General features: G+C 38.1%; 1 protein-coding gene across 3 annotated transcripts in view; it reads right to left on the bottom strand.

Moving 5' to 3' along the window:
- Window positions 1-18,522, bottom strand: part of LOC111764216 (zinc finger protein 568-like) — a 129,943-nt gene that overhangs the window by 92,085 nt on the left and 19,336 nt on the right. The window contains exons 2-4 of one of the 3 annotated variants that reach the window (XM_058279317.2): window positions 11,538-11,591; window positions 4,732-4,873; window positions 4,333-4,434 (exon numbers count right to left, since the gene is read on the bottom strand). In XM_058279317.2, the coding sequence (XP_058135300.2) occupies window positions 4,333-4,434; window positions 4,732-4,873; window positions 11,538-11,552 (259 nt within the window). In that variant the 5' untranslated portion in view covers window positions 11,553-11,591. The remainder of the gene's footprint in view (window positions 1-4,332; window positions 4,435-4,731; window positions 4,874-11,537; window positions 11,592-18,522) is intronic. The other 2 variants (XM_058279319.2, XM_058279321.2) reach the window with 2 other exon arrangements.

The following is an 18,522-nucleotide window of genomic DNA, read 5'->3' as shown; positions in this document are numbered from 1 at the left end:
AAGCCAAACTCAGCATATAAATGCACTATCTTCCCCCCTCCCACCAGGTGTGGGACATGACTCCTGGGGATAAGCCTCCCTGGCACTGAGGGATTACTACCAAGCACCAACTTGCAATGCACCTGGAAAAAGACCTTGGCTAAAAGGGAGAGATATTACTACAAATGAGTTTTTATGGCTAACAGATTTCAAAGAGAGTTGGGAGGTCATTCTAGAGGTTACACTTATTCAGATCTCAGCAGGATCTCATTTACTGCCACAGTAAACAATGCCTCCAATAGCAGGGCTCCTGAGGGCTCTAGAGACATTCAGAAACCAAAAGCAATGCAGACAGCTCAGGAATTTGACACTCTATCAGTGAGCCTTACTTTGGAATTTATGCTCCCCAGTGTAACAGAGTTAAATTCATTTCTAGGTTCTCTCCACATGGCTTTTCTGCCCCTTTTATTTGAACCTATAATTAGCACTAAATTTCACAAATGTATGTCCCAGAGACTTAAATCTTTGGTCCGTTCATGTGTCAGTTGGGTGCTGAATCTCAGCAGAGTTGTAACACCTACTCTACAGTTCATTGGACGCACTCAGGACAACTAACAAGTGATGATAATGGACAACACCCATCCCAAAGAACAGAGAGAGCCTGCAACTGTAAGCAAGATAGTTCCATCCATCTGCCCCATGGAATCTAAGCCACCTCTCAATTAGAGGCAGAGTGGGCATCACCATCCCAAAATCCTCAAGATTGGGAAATGAACAACTGACTAAAGTAGACTTACTATTATTCTACTATAGACTTATTGTTATTCTAGCAATAGAAGAACATCTATCATTGATAAAAAGGCAGTGTCCAACAGAGGTTCTGAGGGAAGGGAGAGAGAAGAATAGGTGTAAAATGGGGGAATTTTCAGGACATTGGAATTGTCCTGCATGACATTGCAAAGATGGATACAGGTCATTATAAATTTTGTCTTAACCTGCAAAAATGTGTCCATCAATTTTAACACATGTACCACACTATGAATGATGTTGTTAATGTAGGAAAGTGTGGAAGGGGTAGGGAGCAGGGCGTATGGGAATGCCTTATATTTTTTTTAGGTAGCATTTATGTAATCTAAAGTTTCTTTAATAATAAAAAAAATTAATTAAAAAAAGTATTGATGAAAAACACATAGCTAATATACTCAATGGTGAAAGAACTGAAAGCTTTAACTGTAAATAAGAAACAAGATTGATGCTATTCACTTGTACTTCAAGTTCTAGTCAGAATAATTATGGAAGAAAAAGAAATAAAATGCATTCAAATTGGAAAAGAAGAAGTAAAACTATCTGTATTAACATGATATTTCATATTTAGACAAAATCCCAAAGAATCCATAAAAAAGATACAAAAGCTAATAAATGAATTCAGTAACGTTGCAGAGTACAAGATTAACATGCAGAAATCCCTATATTTCTGTATACCAGCAATGGACAATCCAAAAAGGAAATCAAGCATACAATTCCATGTACAATAGCATATAAAAGAATACAATGTATAAGAATAAATTTATGCAAGCAGGGGAAAGTCTTGCACACTGAGAACAACAAAACACTGCTGAAAGAAATTCAAAATCTAAATAAATAGTTCGTTGACTGCAAGACAATATTGTTAAGATATTAATTCTACCTAAAGCAATCTACCAACTCAAGAGAACCCTGATCAAAATTCCAGCAGCCTTTTTTGAAGAAATGAAAAAGGCAATCCTCAGATTCATATTGAATAGCAAGAGGCCCTAAATAGGCAAAACAATATTAAAAAAGAAATGCAAAAGTTGAAGGACTCACACTTCCTGATTTCAAAACTTGTAACAAAGCTACAGTAATGAAAACCATGTAGTATTATCATATGGATACATATATAGACCAATGGAATACAATTCACAGTCCAGAAATAAATCCTTCTATCTAAGGCCAACTCATTTTCAACAAGGGTGGCAATTCTATTCAATATGGAAAGAATAGTTATTGCAAGAAATGGTGCTGGGAAAACTGTAAAATCTACATGCAAAAGAATGAAATTGGACTTCTCCACTCATGAATTCCAAAAATTACCATGAGTTTTATCAGTTACATAAATATAAGAGCTAAAAGCATAAAAATCCTAGAAGAAAATATAGGCAGAGAAATGTCTTAACATCAGATCTGGCAATGCAATCTTACACGATACCAAAAGCATAAGCAACAAAAGAAAAACATAGGTGAATTGTATTTCATCAAAATTAAGAACTTTTCTATATCAAATTATATTATCAAGAAAGTAATGAACCTCTAGGGTGGGAGAAAATAGTTACAAATCATTTACCCTTACAGATCTAGTACCTAGAATATATTAAGAATAAACATTTGAAAAGATGTTCTATCTTAAACTTAAATCCATTCCTGTGGGGGTGAACCCATTTTAAGTAGGACAGGTTCCTTCAGTTAAGGTGTGAACCAACATAATCAGGATGGGTCTTAATTCTATTAGTAGGGTCATTTAAAAGGAGAATGAAATTCGGAGAAAGCCAGAGGGAGCAGCCAGAAGCCGGAAGTCAACAGAGCCTGAAAGAGAAAGAAGAAACCAGCCCATGTGCACTCCCACATGATAGAAAAGTCAAGGAACAAGATCACTGGCTGACAGCTTGAGAATACCAGTCTTCTAAGAGAAAGCATCACCTTGATGACACTTTAATTTTGGACTTCTTCTAGCCACAAAACAATGAGCCACTAAATTCCCATCGTTTTAAGCCAGACACTGCACGGTATTGGTTTTGACATCAAGGAAACTAAAAGGTCCTCAAGATTCATCCATGTTATCCCATGTGTTAGTATTGTATTCTTTCTTACAGCTGAGTAGTATTCCATTGTGTGTATATACCACATTTTGTTTATCCATTCATCTGTTGATGGGCATTTGGGTTGATTCCAACTTTTGGCAATGGTGAATAATGTCGCTATGAACATTGGTGTGCATATATCAGTTTGTGTCCTTGTTTTCAGTTCTTCTGGGTATATACCCAGCAGTGGAATTGCTGGGTCATATGGCAAATCCATAGTTAGTTTTTTTAGGAACCGCCAAACTGTCCTCCAGAATGGCTGGATCCTTCTACATTCTCACCAGCAGTGGATAAGGGTTCCCATTCCTCTACATCCTCTCCAACACTTGTAGTCCTCTGTTTTTTTAATAGCTTCCAGGATAATGGGTGTAAGATGGTATCTCACTGTAGTTTTATTTGCATTTCCCTAATAACTAGTGATGTTAAGCATCTTTTCATGTGCTTTTTAGCCATTTGTATTTCTTCTTTGGAGAAACATCTGGACATGTCTCAGCAGGACCCCAGAGACAGCCAAAGTAGATACAACCCCAGGTACTGGTTGGTGCTCCTGAGGGCTATGGAGACACACAGCTTCTATGGTCATGACAGATGGCTCTGGAGTTCAGTGCCTTGCCAGTGGGCCCTACTTTGGAATTTGTGCTCCTTGAATGAGATGGAGTTGGACTCAGATGTGACCTCTCTACACATGCCTCATCTGTCACTTTTACTGAACTTATGGTTGGCACTGGGATTTGTGTATGCTCAGGAGACGTGAATCTCTGCCCTGAGCCTCAGCAGATTTGCAACACCTACTCTCTGGTTCTTTGGACTTTCCCAGTTCAGCTGACAGGGAGGTGAGAATGGTCAACCACCACACTAGGGAAGTGAGAATGTCTATAACTACAAGCAGGAGAATCACATCCATTAGCCATGTGGGATCTAAGCCCCCTCTCAATTTAGAAGTGGAGTGGACATCACCATCCCAGGGTCCACAGGATGGAAAAATATAATATGGATTGGAATGGACTTGCTGGTATTCTACTATAGAACTGTTGTGACTCTAGCAATGGAAGTAATTGTATCATTGATGTGGAGATGGTAGCCACGGGAATTGCTGAGGGCAGGGAGTGGGAGGGAGAGGTGTGATATGGGGCATTTTTGGGACTTGGGAGTTGTCCTGAAACAACTGTTGTCAGCAGGGACATATGCAGGACATTGTGAACTACAATGTAAACTATAGTCCGTGCAGTGAGGCAGTGCTCCAGGATGTATTCACCAAATGTAATGAATGTGCCCTACTGATGAAACGAGATGTTGATGTAGGAGTGGGGTATACGGTAACTCCTTTATGTTTTTTAATGTAATGTTTTGTGTGATCTATTTATCTTTAGGAAAAAAAAAATTATATATATATATATATATATATAAATATTTTTTAAAAAAGGAAACTAAGTGTCATCCTCAGAAAAACTGTCACATGACTTTGCATCATTCTTACCTGCCTCACTTGAATGTCGTCTTAATATTTCTTCTTCAACAACGCATGACTCTTCTTCCTGCTCTAACTTGAAAATGACATCTGGCTTGATGAGTTGATAGCCTGTTTATTAGAAGAAATATGACTTAGATATTGATGGGGACAAAGAACCATCACAGAATTAAGGTTGAGTACACAGAAATGTCAGGGCTTCTGATGAAAGAGGAAGGTTTGCTTTCTAGGGATGCACAACCCTAGAAACAATAAAGTTTTCTGCAAGGTACAATGATGCTTGAAGCATATACTATCATGTGAACAAAGTAATAAAGAATCTTTTAATCCCTCAAGACTGACTATTGACATTAAAAGGCCTCTCACATTTCAGAAATACAGAATTTGATTTTCAGAGATTATCCTTACCCACTGTTAATAGGTTGTTATAGTTCTCCAGCATCACATCCCTGTACAAATTCCTCTGAGTAGGTTTCAATTGTTGCCATTCCTCCTCAGTAAAGTCAATAGCTACATCCTTAAATGTTATTGTTTCCTGTAATGACACATTCTTAATCAATTTAAGAGTGATAACTTTAAGGATGACATCTAAGGAAGGCAGTCAGGAGTCAGAGTTCATAAAAAGCTACATAATAAGTGTCTAACATTTATCTAGTTTAATATATACTCTACAAGAGAATGCATCATATTAGAATATTTACACTAAACACAAATTTATTCGTTGCATCAGTCAATTTATATGTTCATCATCTCCTGTATGTGAAAGAGGAGATCTTATACTGGGGAATGATGGTGTAGAATATATGCCTATGTGAGTCAGTGGCAGAGGGTATATGGCAAATGGTGTTGGAGGCAGAAAGAAGAAGGAAGGAGATAAAGAGTCAGAGTTTGGATATATAAGATCAAGGATTGTGTGTAAAACCAGGAGAAGATCCAGTAAAGTCTTGCATATATTAATCGGAATCTCACACAGACCAGAATAGAAATGAGTAATTGATAATCATTCATCTATAACTTGTAGCGGAAGCTAATGTGTGGGACGTAGTAATTCACTGAAACTATGCAAACTGGATGACAAGGGAGGTCAACAACAGAATTCTAGGGTCAAACACCCTTAAAAAAACAGGCAAAGAAAAAGTATTCATTAACAGGAAACTAATTTTACATAGTCAAAGAACTTTATTAGTATGATGAAAAAAAACAGTATGATGAAGCCAAGGATAAAATTTTAGATTTCTAAAAAGATGACTGTCATTAAGAACAAATTTTCACCCCTCCCCATAAAACAAACGAATGAATAAACAATCCAAAATAAAACAAAATAAATTTGAAAAAGACATTGTAATAAGAAAAAAAAATCATTTGTAAGGGAAAGAAGTAAGGCAATCACATAAACCATACCTTGAGGAGATTCTGGCATAATTTGAAACAGGAGATAAAAGAAATATAGTTAACAGCAATATTGTAATTTTTTTTCATTTAAAGAGTTTTATTGAAGGATATCATTCATACATGAACATACATAAACAATGTATGTATTAGTAAAAGTTATGAACTTACAAAACAAACCTACCTAACATCACACAGGGCTCCCATATATCGGTGGTAAAGAAGGTAACCCTGCTGATTTATAAATGTGACTGTGACTGAAGGCTGGTCTAGAGAAAGAAATATCAATTGTAAGAAAGCTAGAGAATAATCTAAGGACTGTATAACATAGTGAATTTGGTGGTTGATGAGGATTGTGATCAATAGAATATAAGAATGTTTTTCTATGAACTAGAACAAATGTATGTCAATATTAAGGGGGTGAGAATATATGGTGATACAAGAGAAAAATACAATAAATATAATTTAAGGAGTATAGCTAATAGCAATACTGTAATAGTCCTGCATCAATGGAAAAGAAGATTATACTATATCAATGGTAAGGGTCAATAATAGGGGGTTATAGATTTTTTTATTTCTAAAATTGACTGAAATGATGACAACCCTGTCATCAGTGAAACAGACAGCCTCTGAGTATACACTTGAATGGAGTGTACAAAGCATGAGACCTACAACACAATGAACCATAAGGAGAATGAACGATTGTGGTTAATAGTACAAATATGAAAATGTTTTCTCATGAACAATGACAAATGTACAATACTAATACATGGTGATAATAATAGTTTATAGAAGAATATACCAAAAGTAAGCTTAGGACCATAATTAGCAGTAAAATTTTAATGATTTTGTTTAAAATTTTGCAACAAATATTCCACAGAACACAAGGTGTGGTAGGAAGATAATGTATGGGAATTCTGCACATTATGCATGATTGTTCTGTAAGTTCAACTTCTTGAATAAAAAATATTTGTAAGAACTCTTGCTGAGAAAGAAAGGAGACAAACATTACCAAACACTAATAATATCAATCACTGCTTTCACCAGCTTGTCATTCCCAAAAACTACCATCCGAGGATATACCCTCATTTCAAGGTAAGAAAACTAAGGCACTTACAGTTTCAGAAACTTGTTCAAGGTTACACAGCTAGAAGTTGATGGGACCCAGGGTTGAAAACTACATACTCTTACCTTTAAAACCTGTGCTCTTTACTTCTACACTATTAGAAGTAACTAATTGGACACATAGCAAAAAAAAAAGTTTGATTTCTTTTTCTCTCCCCACAATGTGAGCAGCAAAACCACCCAATTCAAAAATGGGCAAAACACTGGGAGACATCTTTCCAAAGAAGATACACAAATGACGAGAAAACACATGAAAAGATGCTCTACATTATTAACCATCAGGGAAATGCAAATCAAAACCATAATGACAAAAAGTTCTTAACTTTGAGGAGGTCCAATTTATTTTTTCTTTTCGTTGCATGTGCTTTTGGTGGAAAGTTTATGAAACCACTTCCTACCAAAAAATCTCCTAGATGCTTCCCTACATTATCTTCTAGAAGCTTTATGGTCCCGGCTCTTATATTTAGTTCTTTGAGCCATCCTGAGTTAATTTTTGTATAGAGTATGAGCAAGAGCTCCTCTTCATTCTTCTGGATATGGATATCCAGTTCTCCCAGGACCATTTGTTGAAGAGACTATTCTGTCCCAGTTGAATGGGACTGATAGCCTTATTGAATATCAGCTGGCCAAAGATGCACAGGCCTATATGTGAACTCTCAAGTCTGTTCCATAGTATGTCTATCTCTGTGCCAACACCTTGCAGTTTTATCACTGTAGCTTTATAGTATGCTTTTAAGTCAGACAGAATGATTCCTTCAACATCATTTTTCTTTGTCAAGATGTTCTTGCCTTTTTGGGGCCCTTCACTCTTCCAAATAAATTTGATAATTGGCTTTTCCATTTCTGTAAAAAAGGTTTTGGAAATTTTATTGGGATTGTGTTTAATTTGTAATCAATCTTAATGATATCTTAATGATATTTAGCCTTCCAATTCATGAACATGGAATATCCTTCCATTTATTTAGGTCTTCTTTGATATTTTCTAGTAATGTGTAAATTTCTGTGCACAAGTTCTTTACCTCTTAAGTTTATTCCCAGATATTTGATTCTTCTAGTTGCTATTATAAATGGAATTTTTTAAATTTCCTCCTCAGATTGCTCATTATAGTGTACAGAAACACTACTAATCTTTACCTGTTGATCTTTTATCCCATCACTTTACTGTACTCGTTTATCAACTCTGGTAGCTTTATTGTAGATTTTTCAGGACTTTCTATATAGAGGATCATGTCATCTGCAAATAGTGAAAATTTTACTTCATCCTTTCCAATATGAATACCTTTCATTTCTTTTTATTTCCTAAGTGCTCTAGCAAGAACATCTAACAAAATGTTGAATAAGAGTGAAGTGGACATCCTTGTCTTGTTCCAGATCTCAGAGGGAAAGCTTTCAGTCTTTCACCACTGAGTATGTTGCTAGGTGTGAGTTTTTCATACATGTCCTTTATCATGTTGAGGAACACCTTTTTAAAGTGTTTCTATTTGTGTAGTCATATGTATGTTTTCTCAATAGATAGAGGCCTAACACAATAACCAACAAAATACTAAACTCCCATCCTAGGGAGTCCTGCTACTCAAAGAAAATGGCAAAATCTCTGGAATATATAGGCAGTGCCTAACAAAAGAAAACAGGCCAATATACCAAGCTTTCAATCTTAATGCTTTTACTTAGGAAATATATTCCTGTGAAAATGAAACTTGGCCTAATTACAATTCATGCCTAAGAGTTACTTCCTGAAAACCTTCTTATTATTCAAATGTGGCCTCTCTCAGAAGCAACACTCAGCAAACAAACTTACTAACTTCTCCCTGATGAGGTAAATGACTCCCAGAGATAAGTCTCCCTGGCACCTGGGGATTATTACAAAATGTTAACTAGCAATTCATTTGGAAAAAGATCTTGACCAAAAGGGGGAAACCTTAAATAAGAAAAGGGGAAACGGGTGTGGCTCAAGCAATTGGGTGCCTGCCTACCATATAGGAGGTCCCAGGTTTGATTCCTGGTTCCTCCTAAAGAAGATAAGCAAGACAGCGAGCTGACACAACTGGCTGGTACAGTGAACCGATGCAACAAGATAACGCAAGGAAGACACAATGAAGAAACACAATGAGAGACTCAACAACTGGGAGCAGAGGTGGCTCAAGCCATTGGGCACCTCCCTCCCACATGGGAAGTCCTGGGTTCAGTTCCTTGGGCCTCCTAAAAAAAAGACGATGAGCACATAATCAACAGACACAAAGAAGAGATAGTAAGAGCAAAAACAACGGGGCGGGGGGAATAAATAAATAAAATAAATCTTTAAAAAAAAAAGAAAGGAAATTTTTATGGCTAAGAGAGTTCTAAGTGAGATGGGAGGTCATTCTAGAGGTTATACTTATGCAGGTCTCAGACAGATTTCACTAACTGCCACATTAAACAAGGACTCAAACAAAAGGGCTCCTGAGGGCTCTACAGACATCCGGACACTACAGAATTATCTTTATACCCATTAAGTATATGTCTCAGAGTCTTAAATCTTCAGCTTGTTCATATACTGGTTAAGCTCTGATTCCCAGCAGAGTTGCAGCCAACTCCAACTCTCCAGTTGTTCGGGTTTGTCCTGGACAACAGATAAAATGAGGATGATGGACAAGTCCATCCTAAAAATCAAGGAGCATCCACAACTGCAAGCAAAACAGTCCCTTGTCCCTTTCATCTGCCCCATAATATCTAAGCCCCCTCTCAACCTAAAGCAGTCAGAGCAGACATCATCCTTAATTCCTCATGACTGAGGAATGAACATAAGGGGAGAGTATAACCATGATCCAAATTAGATTTATTGTTATTGTAGTCATTATTGTGTAATAATGAAGAACCTGTAATATGATATAAGGATAGTGTTTACCAGGGGTTGAGGGGTGAGGGAGGGATGAACAGGTGAAACACAGGGTATTTTTAGGACATTAGGATTGTTTTGTATGGTACTGCAATGACGGATACATGATATTATATGTTTCTGAAAGCCTATAAAACTTTAGAGCACAAAGTGTAAACCATAATGTATACTCCAGACCACGGCTAAAAGTAGTGCTTCAACATTGGTTCATCAATTGTAACCAATGTACCACACTAATGTAAGATGGGTATAAGAGGGGAAAATGTGTGTGCGGAGGGAGGAGTGGTTATATGGGAATCCCGTATACTTGTGATGTAATTTTTCCTCATCTAAAACTTCTCTAAAAATAAAGTTAAAATAAATAGACCAACAATAGACCATATTGCATGCATGAGAATAGCTAATAAAAATATGATAAATAACAAGTGTTAGAGAAGAAGAGAAGAAATAAAAAACATTCACAATTGCTGGTGGCAATATAAAATGTTGCAGCCACTGTAGAAGACAGTTTGGTCGGTGGTTCCTCAGAAAGCTAAGTACAGCACCATCATATGATCTGGTAATGCCATACTAGGTACCACCAATAACACTGGAAGGAGGAACTCAAACACGTATTTAAACAATGACGTTCAGAGTGGCACTATTCAGAATTGAATAAAAGATGGAAGCAGCCCAAATGTCCTTCAAGCAATGAATGGATAAAATATGGGATATACATAGGATGGAATATTATTCAGCCAAAAAGAAATTAACTCCTGACACATGCGACAACCATGGATGAATCTTGAAGATATCATGTTGAATGCAATAAGCCAGAAACAAAAAAACAAATATTGTATGATCACACTGTTTTGAGACAATTAGAATAAGTAGACTCATGGATCAGAATCTAGAATATAGGTTACCAGGGGACAGCATGAGGATAGTGAATGGGAGGTTCAGGCTTAAAACATACAGAGCTCCTATTTGGAATGATGGAAATGTTTTGTAATGGATGGCAGTGACAGTAACACAACATTGTGAATGTGATTAACAGGACTGAAATATATATCTGAATAGCAGAAAAGGGGACTTATGTTAGATTGTGTATAAGGTAATAGAATAAAATTTTAAAATAATAATTCATGGAGCTACACTAAAGAAATGGTGACTCCTATGTTAAACCAACCATAGACTTTAATTAAGAGTACAATCATAAAAATGTGCTATCATCAATTGAAAGAAATATTCCCACACCAATGCAAAGGGTTAGTAGTAGGGTGGTATATCAGAATCCTATATTTTATTTATGATTATTCTGTAAACCCACAACTTCCCTAAATAAAGAAAATATTAATAGGAAAAGAAAAGAACTATTTAATGTATCTGAGTATGGGAACGAGAACAGAAGACATTTATTTGAGAGTAGGAACACCGCATTTTCTGAGACCAGAGTAAAGATCAGTGTGGAGAGATATGGACCCCTACATTTCAAAATGTTATCAAAGCACTTTACTTGGTGCCCATGAAAATCTCTTCTCTTCCAAAAAGAAAGTGATAGGGCTTTTCATCAGACAGTGCAAACTATGTAATCCATAAAGTTCATTTGAATATTTTGTCCTAATGAGTTTTTCCTCTGAAGGTCAGATTGAAATTTGAAGCTCAGTTGTAACTGAACTTCAGTGTAGTCTAATTGCAATTTCTCCCTGGTATTAATCGTTTATACATTTTCCTGGCCAATTTTTATCTATTTAGGGCTTTTCATTTTATTGTTAGGGTTATTATAATCTACTTTATCCACAATGCAGAATAACGTAGTAAAATAAACACATAATTTAAAACTCACATAAGACTTGATCATTTCTCATTCATGGGAGAGTAGATTCCTGAGATGGCCAGCCTGGGAGATAGGGAAAAAGCAAACAAAAGAACAACAAAAAACAAAAACAAAAAAAAACATGAGAAACCAGTTGCTTAGTATCTTTAAAAAACGCAGGCTAAAAATATCCAGGCAGATAAAGTCAACCATGAGGCTTGGGAATAATATTAAGATCTATCACAAAGCAAGAATAATCACACTATTTTGGAGGCATTAATATGTACAAACATGAGTGACAAGATCATGAAGATCCTGTGAAGCTTCAACGTGGATTATAAAGATAGTTTTTAAATCAAAAGTATAATTCGAAGAGATTTCATAACATTACTGCATTATACTTATGTTTTTGTTTTTTGTCTTGCTGTCTGACTTAGTCTATCTACCTATCTATCTTAACAATCTCAGTCATAGTACAAGCATAGTAAGCATAGTACAAGGAACTTTTGCTAACCGAACTATTTGAAAATTCCTAATAATGCTCATCATGCTGAATACGCTATGTGCATTTCCCACAAAAAAGGGCATATCCCTACATAACCACAAGATCATTACCAAGATAAAGAAATTAACATTAATACATGTACTTATCAGACTACCTTCAAGTTTGACCAATGGTTCCAATAATGTCCTTGCAGTGAAGAATATAGTTCAGAAGCCCACAGTGAATTTAGATATCCTATCTCTTTAATCACATTTAGCCAAACACTTTTTCAGAATTGCCTTATGTTTACAAGCTAGTCCCTGGAGATCATCCCTTCAATTTGTTTTTTTCTAATGTTTCCTCATGATCTGGTTATACTTTTTGGAAGGGATACCACAGAAGTGATCTTGCATTCCCTCAGGGAATATCAGGAGGAACATGATGACATCTTATTGCATTACTGGCGATATTCACTTTAATCAATTAACTATGGTGGGAGGCAGACTTGGCCCAGTGGTTAGGACAGCCGCCTACCACATGGGAGGTCCGCGGTTCAAACCCCGGGCCTCCTAGACCCATGTGGAGCTGGCCCATGCGCAGTGCTGATGCGCGCAAGGAGTGCCATGCCACGCAGGGGTGTCCCCCACGTAGGGGAGCCCCACGCGCAAGGAGTGCGCCCCGTAAGGAGAGTTGCCCAGTGGGAAAGAAAGTGCAGCCTGCCCAGGAATGGCGCCGCACACACAGAGAACTGACACAGCAAATGATGTAACAAAAAGAAACACAGATTCCCGTGCCGCTGACAAAAACAGAAGCGGACAAAGAAGATGCAGCAAATAGACGCAGAGAACAGACAACCAGGGTCGGGGAGGAAGGGGAGATAAATAAATAAATAAATCTTTTTAAAAAAATTAACTATGGTGGTATCTGCAAGGCTTATCTACTGTAACTACTACTCTGTCCCCTTAGAAATTAATTAGGATTTTATGGAGAATAAGTAAACATTAAACTTTCAATTTATTAATTTATATCTGTATGGACTTGTAATTTCCTATTTCACTTAAAGGCTATTACTATTATTTATTTTAATGCTCAGTTAGTCCCAGATTTGGCAAGTGGAAGACTCTTCCAACTGGATTCTGTGTCCTTTTCGCATGTCCCTATCATTCTTTAAGTACTTTCTTACTTTCTGGCATAAGATATTACAGGCTTATCTACTGTTTCCCTTGCCCCAACACTGGGATTTGTGAATTTCTTCAAGGACCCCTAGTTCCTATTAGTAGAGGGGATGGTATTTAGAGGCCAAGATCTGGGTGCAAGCATATTCACGGCTACGGGGGTATTGCTGTTCCCAGGCCCTCTCATGCACAAAGCTAATAAATAAAAATAAACACACTCATAAATTGCACATACACATTTACATATATATTCATTTTTATCTATGCATATATAATGAAAACCACAATACTTCTTGTTCAAATATAAAAAACCACAGGGTTCATTCTAGTTTTCTTCTTTTATCATATGTGTAACTCCCTTCTCTGAGAGGGAGAGACTTTGGTTCCATTAGCCTTAAATTTGTGTGTGTCTGTGCATGTACACATATGTACACAATATATGTGATCAGTCCTCTTGGATGTAGTCAATATCCCATTGCAACTGCTATACTCTAAGGGTATAAAACTCACCATGCACAGGGTCCAGCAGTGCCTGAGGCCCCAGTGGCATCACTTGCATGTATGCCTACCTTGCTCAGCCTCACCTAATGTTTTCAGGTTTGAAGCGTTAGGAAGGGGAAGGAATGGAAAAGAGGAGGAAAAGGACAGATATGGATATTTTGAATTTTTTTCTAATTTATAATTCCCTTAAATTCTGCAACTTCACTTCCAAGAACTTGCCATTTGTATATAATCATAGATACAACAAAGATTCAAGGAGGTTCTTTGGTAGTGTTATTTCTAAAGTAGATAATAGGAAGCATTCAAAATAACCATTAGTAAAATAAGCAGTTAATGAGTTTGGTATCATTAATTTGGGAGAAGAAAATATAGCTATTATTGTAAAAATCTTTGAAAATATTGATCTATTTATTACTATTAAAGCAAGTCGGGGACATGTGGCAAAATACAGGGAACTAAAAAACACGTATTTTTTCCACTTCCTTCTGAAAACCCAATAAAACAATAATAAAGGAATAAAATTAAACCCTGAATTCCATGATAAAAATAAGAGGCAATGTGACGTAGTGAGAGGCTTTGGACAACTAGTAAGAACTGCCACAAACATCTTTCTCAAAACTCCAGAAATAGTTATAGAATTGCAGCAGCAGGGTGAATGTAAAAGTCAAAAAAAAGTAACTTTAAAATGTTAGTATCGCAGAGGGGAAGCCATGATGGTGGCAGAGTAAGGAGCTCCTGGTGTCAGCTAATGCTACAGGGCAGTTAGTAATCACCCAGAGGTATCTAAACCACCTGTCTGGGGGCCCCAGGAGACCAGAAGAGTATCCTGCAACATCCCTGAAAGCACGGAAGGAGGAGACTGCCCATCTGCAGAGAGGATTCGTGAGTAGAGCCCTCCACACCACAGAGGTCAGTGCCGTAGTGCAAGCTGCCGCAGAAGCTATTCTGTGGCTGAAGTTGGAAGCTCCATTTCCCGAAAAAACAGGGGAAGAAGACGCAGTGTGGCACCAACTTCAGCTACTGATTAGTAAATCTGGTGGGCTGAAGCATAATCCTAGGAACAGCTAAACTTTGAGCCTGTCCAGGTCAGAAAGAGGCCAGTAACTGCCATTTTGACTCCACCCCAGCATAAGGGGAAGTGGGGCTGATTGAAAATCATAGTGCTGGGATGGGCTTCTTTCCACCCGGATGGGATTCCAGCTCTAGCCTTAATCCCAGGAAGCTGGGGGGACCTGCACCACCTCTATGGGAAACTGCAAGCCATGCTGCAGAAGCCAGTGCCGTTCATTTTCAAGCGGTGCAAGCTGCCTCAGGAACTAGCCAGGACTGGAGTTAGAAACTCCATTTCCCATAAACGGTGGAGGAAGAGACAGTTGTCCACTGACTTAAGCTTTTGATTAGTGAACTCGGCAGGCTAAAGTATAATCCTAAAAATAGCAAGTGTTTGAGCCTGTCCAAGATGGAAAGAGTCAGGAAACCACCATTTTTACTCTGCCCCCAGCATGAGGGGAATGATGGCTGTCTAAAAATCCAGTGAAGTTAGGGACTAGCTTCTTTCCCTTAAGACTGGCCTGCAGCCCCAGCCTAGGCTCCAGCCCCACCTCTAGCAGAGAGGAAGCTGACAGGACCTGCACCAGGCTCTCCAGGCAACTGTAGGTGCTGTCCGCCATCAAAGACTGAATAGTCTTAGACACCTGGGACTGCATCCCAGCACCCCTATAGGATAGGAGAGGAGCTAGGTATCCTCAGTCTCTCTGGGCAACATCAGGTGTTTTCAGCCCACATGAATGGGTTTGTTGAATGCCTTTGAGGCCATCTCCACCTCTGTCCCCCCATAGGATAGGATGGGGCTGGTGATACCTCAGCCTATCAGGACAACTGTAGGCACTTTTGGACTGTACAAACCTCACAGCTGGGCAACTGTGGTTCCACCCCCATCCCCAATAGAACAAGAGACGGAATGTATTTCCCCATCCTCTCTGAGTAACTGCAGGTGCTTTTAACACACACAGCCTGAGCTGGTGGGTACTTGTGGATCCAACCTCAAACCCCAATAGGAAAGAAGGGAGCCAGTGTTTCCACAGCCTTTCCAGGGCAACAGCAGACACTTTTAACCTGCATGAACTGGACTGTTGGATGCCTACGTATCCACCGCCACCCCCAATAGGATAGGAGGGCTCTGGTATCTCCACAGCCTCTCCAGACAATGGCAGGTTCTTTCAGCCTACAGGGACAACTGTTGAGTGCCTGTGGATCCAACCCCATGCCCTAATAGGATAGGAGGGGGCTGGTGTTTCCTCAGCCTCTCTGGGCAAGGGCATGTATTTTTGGCCTAAAGGGTCTGAACTGTTAAGTGCCCAAAGAACCAACCCCACCATCCAATAGGATAGAAGGGGGCTGGAGCTTCCTCAGCCTCTCCAGGCAACAGCAGGTACTTTCAGCCTACAGGGACTGAACTATTGGGTGTTGGTGCTTCTGTTCCCATCCCTTAAAGGGCAGAAGGGACAGTACTCCCTCAGCATCTCAGGGCAACTGCAGGGGTATCTAGCCCACACAGATTAGATTGTGTGGGGACTCCAGAGGATCCATTCCCACCTGAAGCAGGGAGGGGATCTGGTGCTATGTCAGTTTATCTGGGCAACTGTGGTCATTTTGGACACAAATGGCATAGACTTCTGCCAACAACTATAGCTCCATCCCCATCTAAGGTAGGGGAGGAAAGGGTTTATCAGTCTGAAAAGCTTTATCACTCTCTGGGTAACTACAGACAGTCTTATCCTGACCAACTTGAATTATTATATATGGCTGCAGCTCTGCCCCTACTCCTGACATAGGAATAAGGTGGGAGAAGCTTTATCAATTCCTGGGGCAACATGGGCAGTTTCAGTCTACATAGCTTAAAGCACCAACTACATCCTCAACTCCTACAATACAAAAAGGGAGAAAAGAAAAGAAAGCACTAAACTAAAGGGAGAAACTGGACCCAGATTAAATAAATACATCTTGCAAGCCAGATGTGAAAACACCAACAAAAAAAATTACAAGCCATACCAAGAAACAGAAAGACAGTAACAAGATAAGCCTGCAAATAACATAAAGAAGTTGAGACAACTAATCATAGATGTCCAAACAAATCTCCTGAATAAATTCAATGGGATGGCTAAAGAAATTAAGGATATTAAGAAGACACTGGGGGAGAAAAAGAAGAATTTTAAAGCATACATAAAAAATAGCAGACCTTAAGGGAATGAAAGCTGCAATGAAATTGAAAATACATCGGAGGCATATAACAGCAGACTTGAGGAAGCAGAAGGATCAATGATCTTGAACACAGGGCCTCCAAAAGTGAAAACACAAAAGAACAAATGAAAAAAAGAATGTAAAAAATTGAACATGATCTCGGAACTAAATGACAGCAAGAGACCCTGGAGGCAAGAAGGCAGTGGTATGATATACTTAAGATACTACGAGAAAAACTGCCAGTCACAAATCTTATATCTAGCAAGACTGTCTTTCAAATATGAGGATGAAATTAGAATATTCACAGATAAACAGAAACTGAGAGAATTTCTAAGCAAGAGACCAGATTTTCAGGAAATACTAAAAGGTGTGATAGAGCCTGAAAAGACAAGACAGGAGAAAGAGGCCTGGAATAGCGTCTAGAAATGAAGATTATATGAATAAAAGTAACTAAAAATGTCAGAAGAGTAGTGAAAATAAAAGTGAAAATAAAATATGATAGATAAAACTTGAATAGTCAGGAATAAACATAACCAACAACGTAAAGTACTTATACTCAGAAAACTGCAACTCAATGTTAAAACAAATTTTAAAAGCCCTAAATAACTGGAATAACATTCCATGCTCATGGATTGGAAGACTGAATATCATTAAGATGTCAATTCTACTCAAATTGATATACAGATTCAATGCAATCCTGATAAAAATTCCACCAGCATTAAAAAAAAAAAATCAAAAACAAGAATCAAATTTATTTGGAAGGGTAAGGGGTCCTGAATAGACAGAAAAATCATAAAAAGGAAAAGCAAACCCTCATCTCCAAACTTTAAATCACATTACCTATAGTGGTAAAAATAGCATGGTACTGGCATAGAGACAGACACATAGACCAATGGAACCAAATTTATGATTCAGAAAAAGACCCTCACATGTATGGTCAAGTGATTTTCGACTAGCCTGTTAAGCCCACACAACTTGGGCAGAACAATCTATTCAACAAATGGTGCTGAAAGAATTGGATATCCATAGCCATAAGAAGGAAAGAGGACCCTTATCTCACACCCTATCCAAAAATTAACTCAAAATGGATCAAAAACCTAAAAATAAATGCAAGAACCATAAAGCTTCTAGAAGAATTTGTAGGATTATATCTTCAAGACCTGGTGGTAGGTGGTGGGTTCTTAAAGGAGATAAGAGGGGGACTGAAATGGACTACTGATGTTTAATGTATGTAAAAGTTTTAATTAGCTTTGCTGTGAAATTGCGGAAATGTATAGAGTTACATATACTGAGTAACAGTTTATAAATGGGGATGTGGCTGAAAATAGTAGTCTAGGCATGTAAATGCCAATTGACAAAATGCTAGAGAATAATCTAGGAGCTGAATCACATGGTGAACCAAAAGGTAGATGAGAATTGTGGTTGATGGTACAGATGCAAAAGTGTCCTTTGTGAGCTAGAGCAAATATACATCACTACTGCTGGGTTTTGGGAATGTGGAGAAGCATGGGAAAAATACAGCTGGAGTGACCTATGGACTGTGGTTAGTAGTAAATAATATAATATTCTTGCATCCATGCAAAAGACGTACTGTGTTGATAATGAGGTAGTATGG

The sequence above is a fragment of the Dasypus novemcinctus genome, chromosome 18 (genome assembly GCF_030445035.2).
Source record: "Dasypus novemcinctus isolate mDasNov1 chromosome 18, mDasNov1.1.hap2, whole genome shotgun sequence".
NCBI classification, from domain to species: domain Eukaryota; kingdom Metazoa; phylum Chordata; class Mammalia; order Cingulata; family Dasypodidae; genus Dasypus; species Dasypus novemcinctus.
Note: the sequence above shows the minus strand (reverse complement) of the source record. Positions and strands in the feature narration are given on the sequence as shown.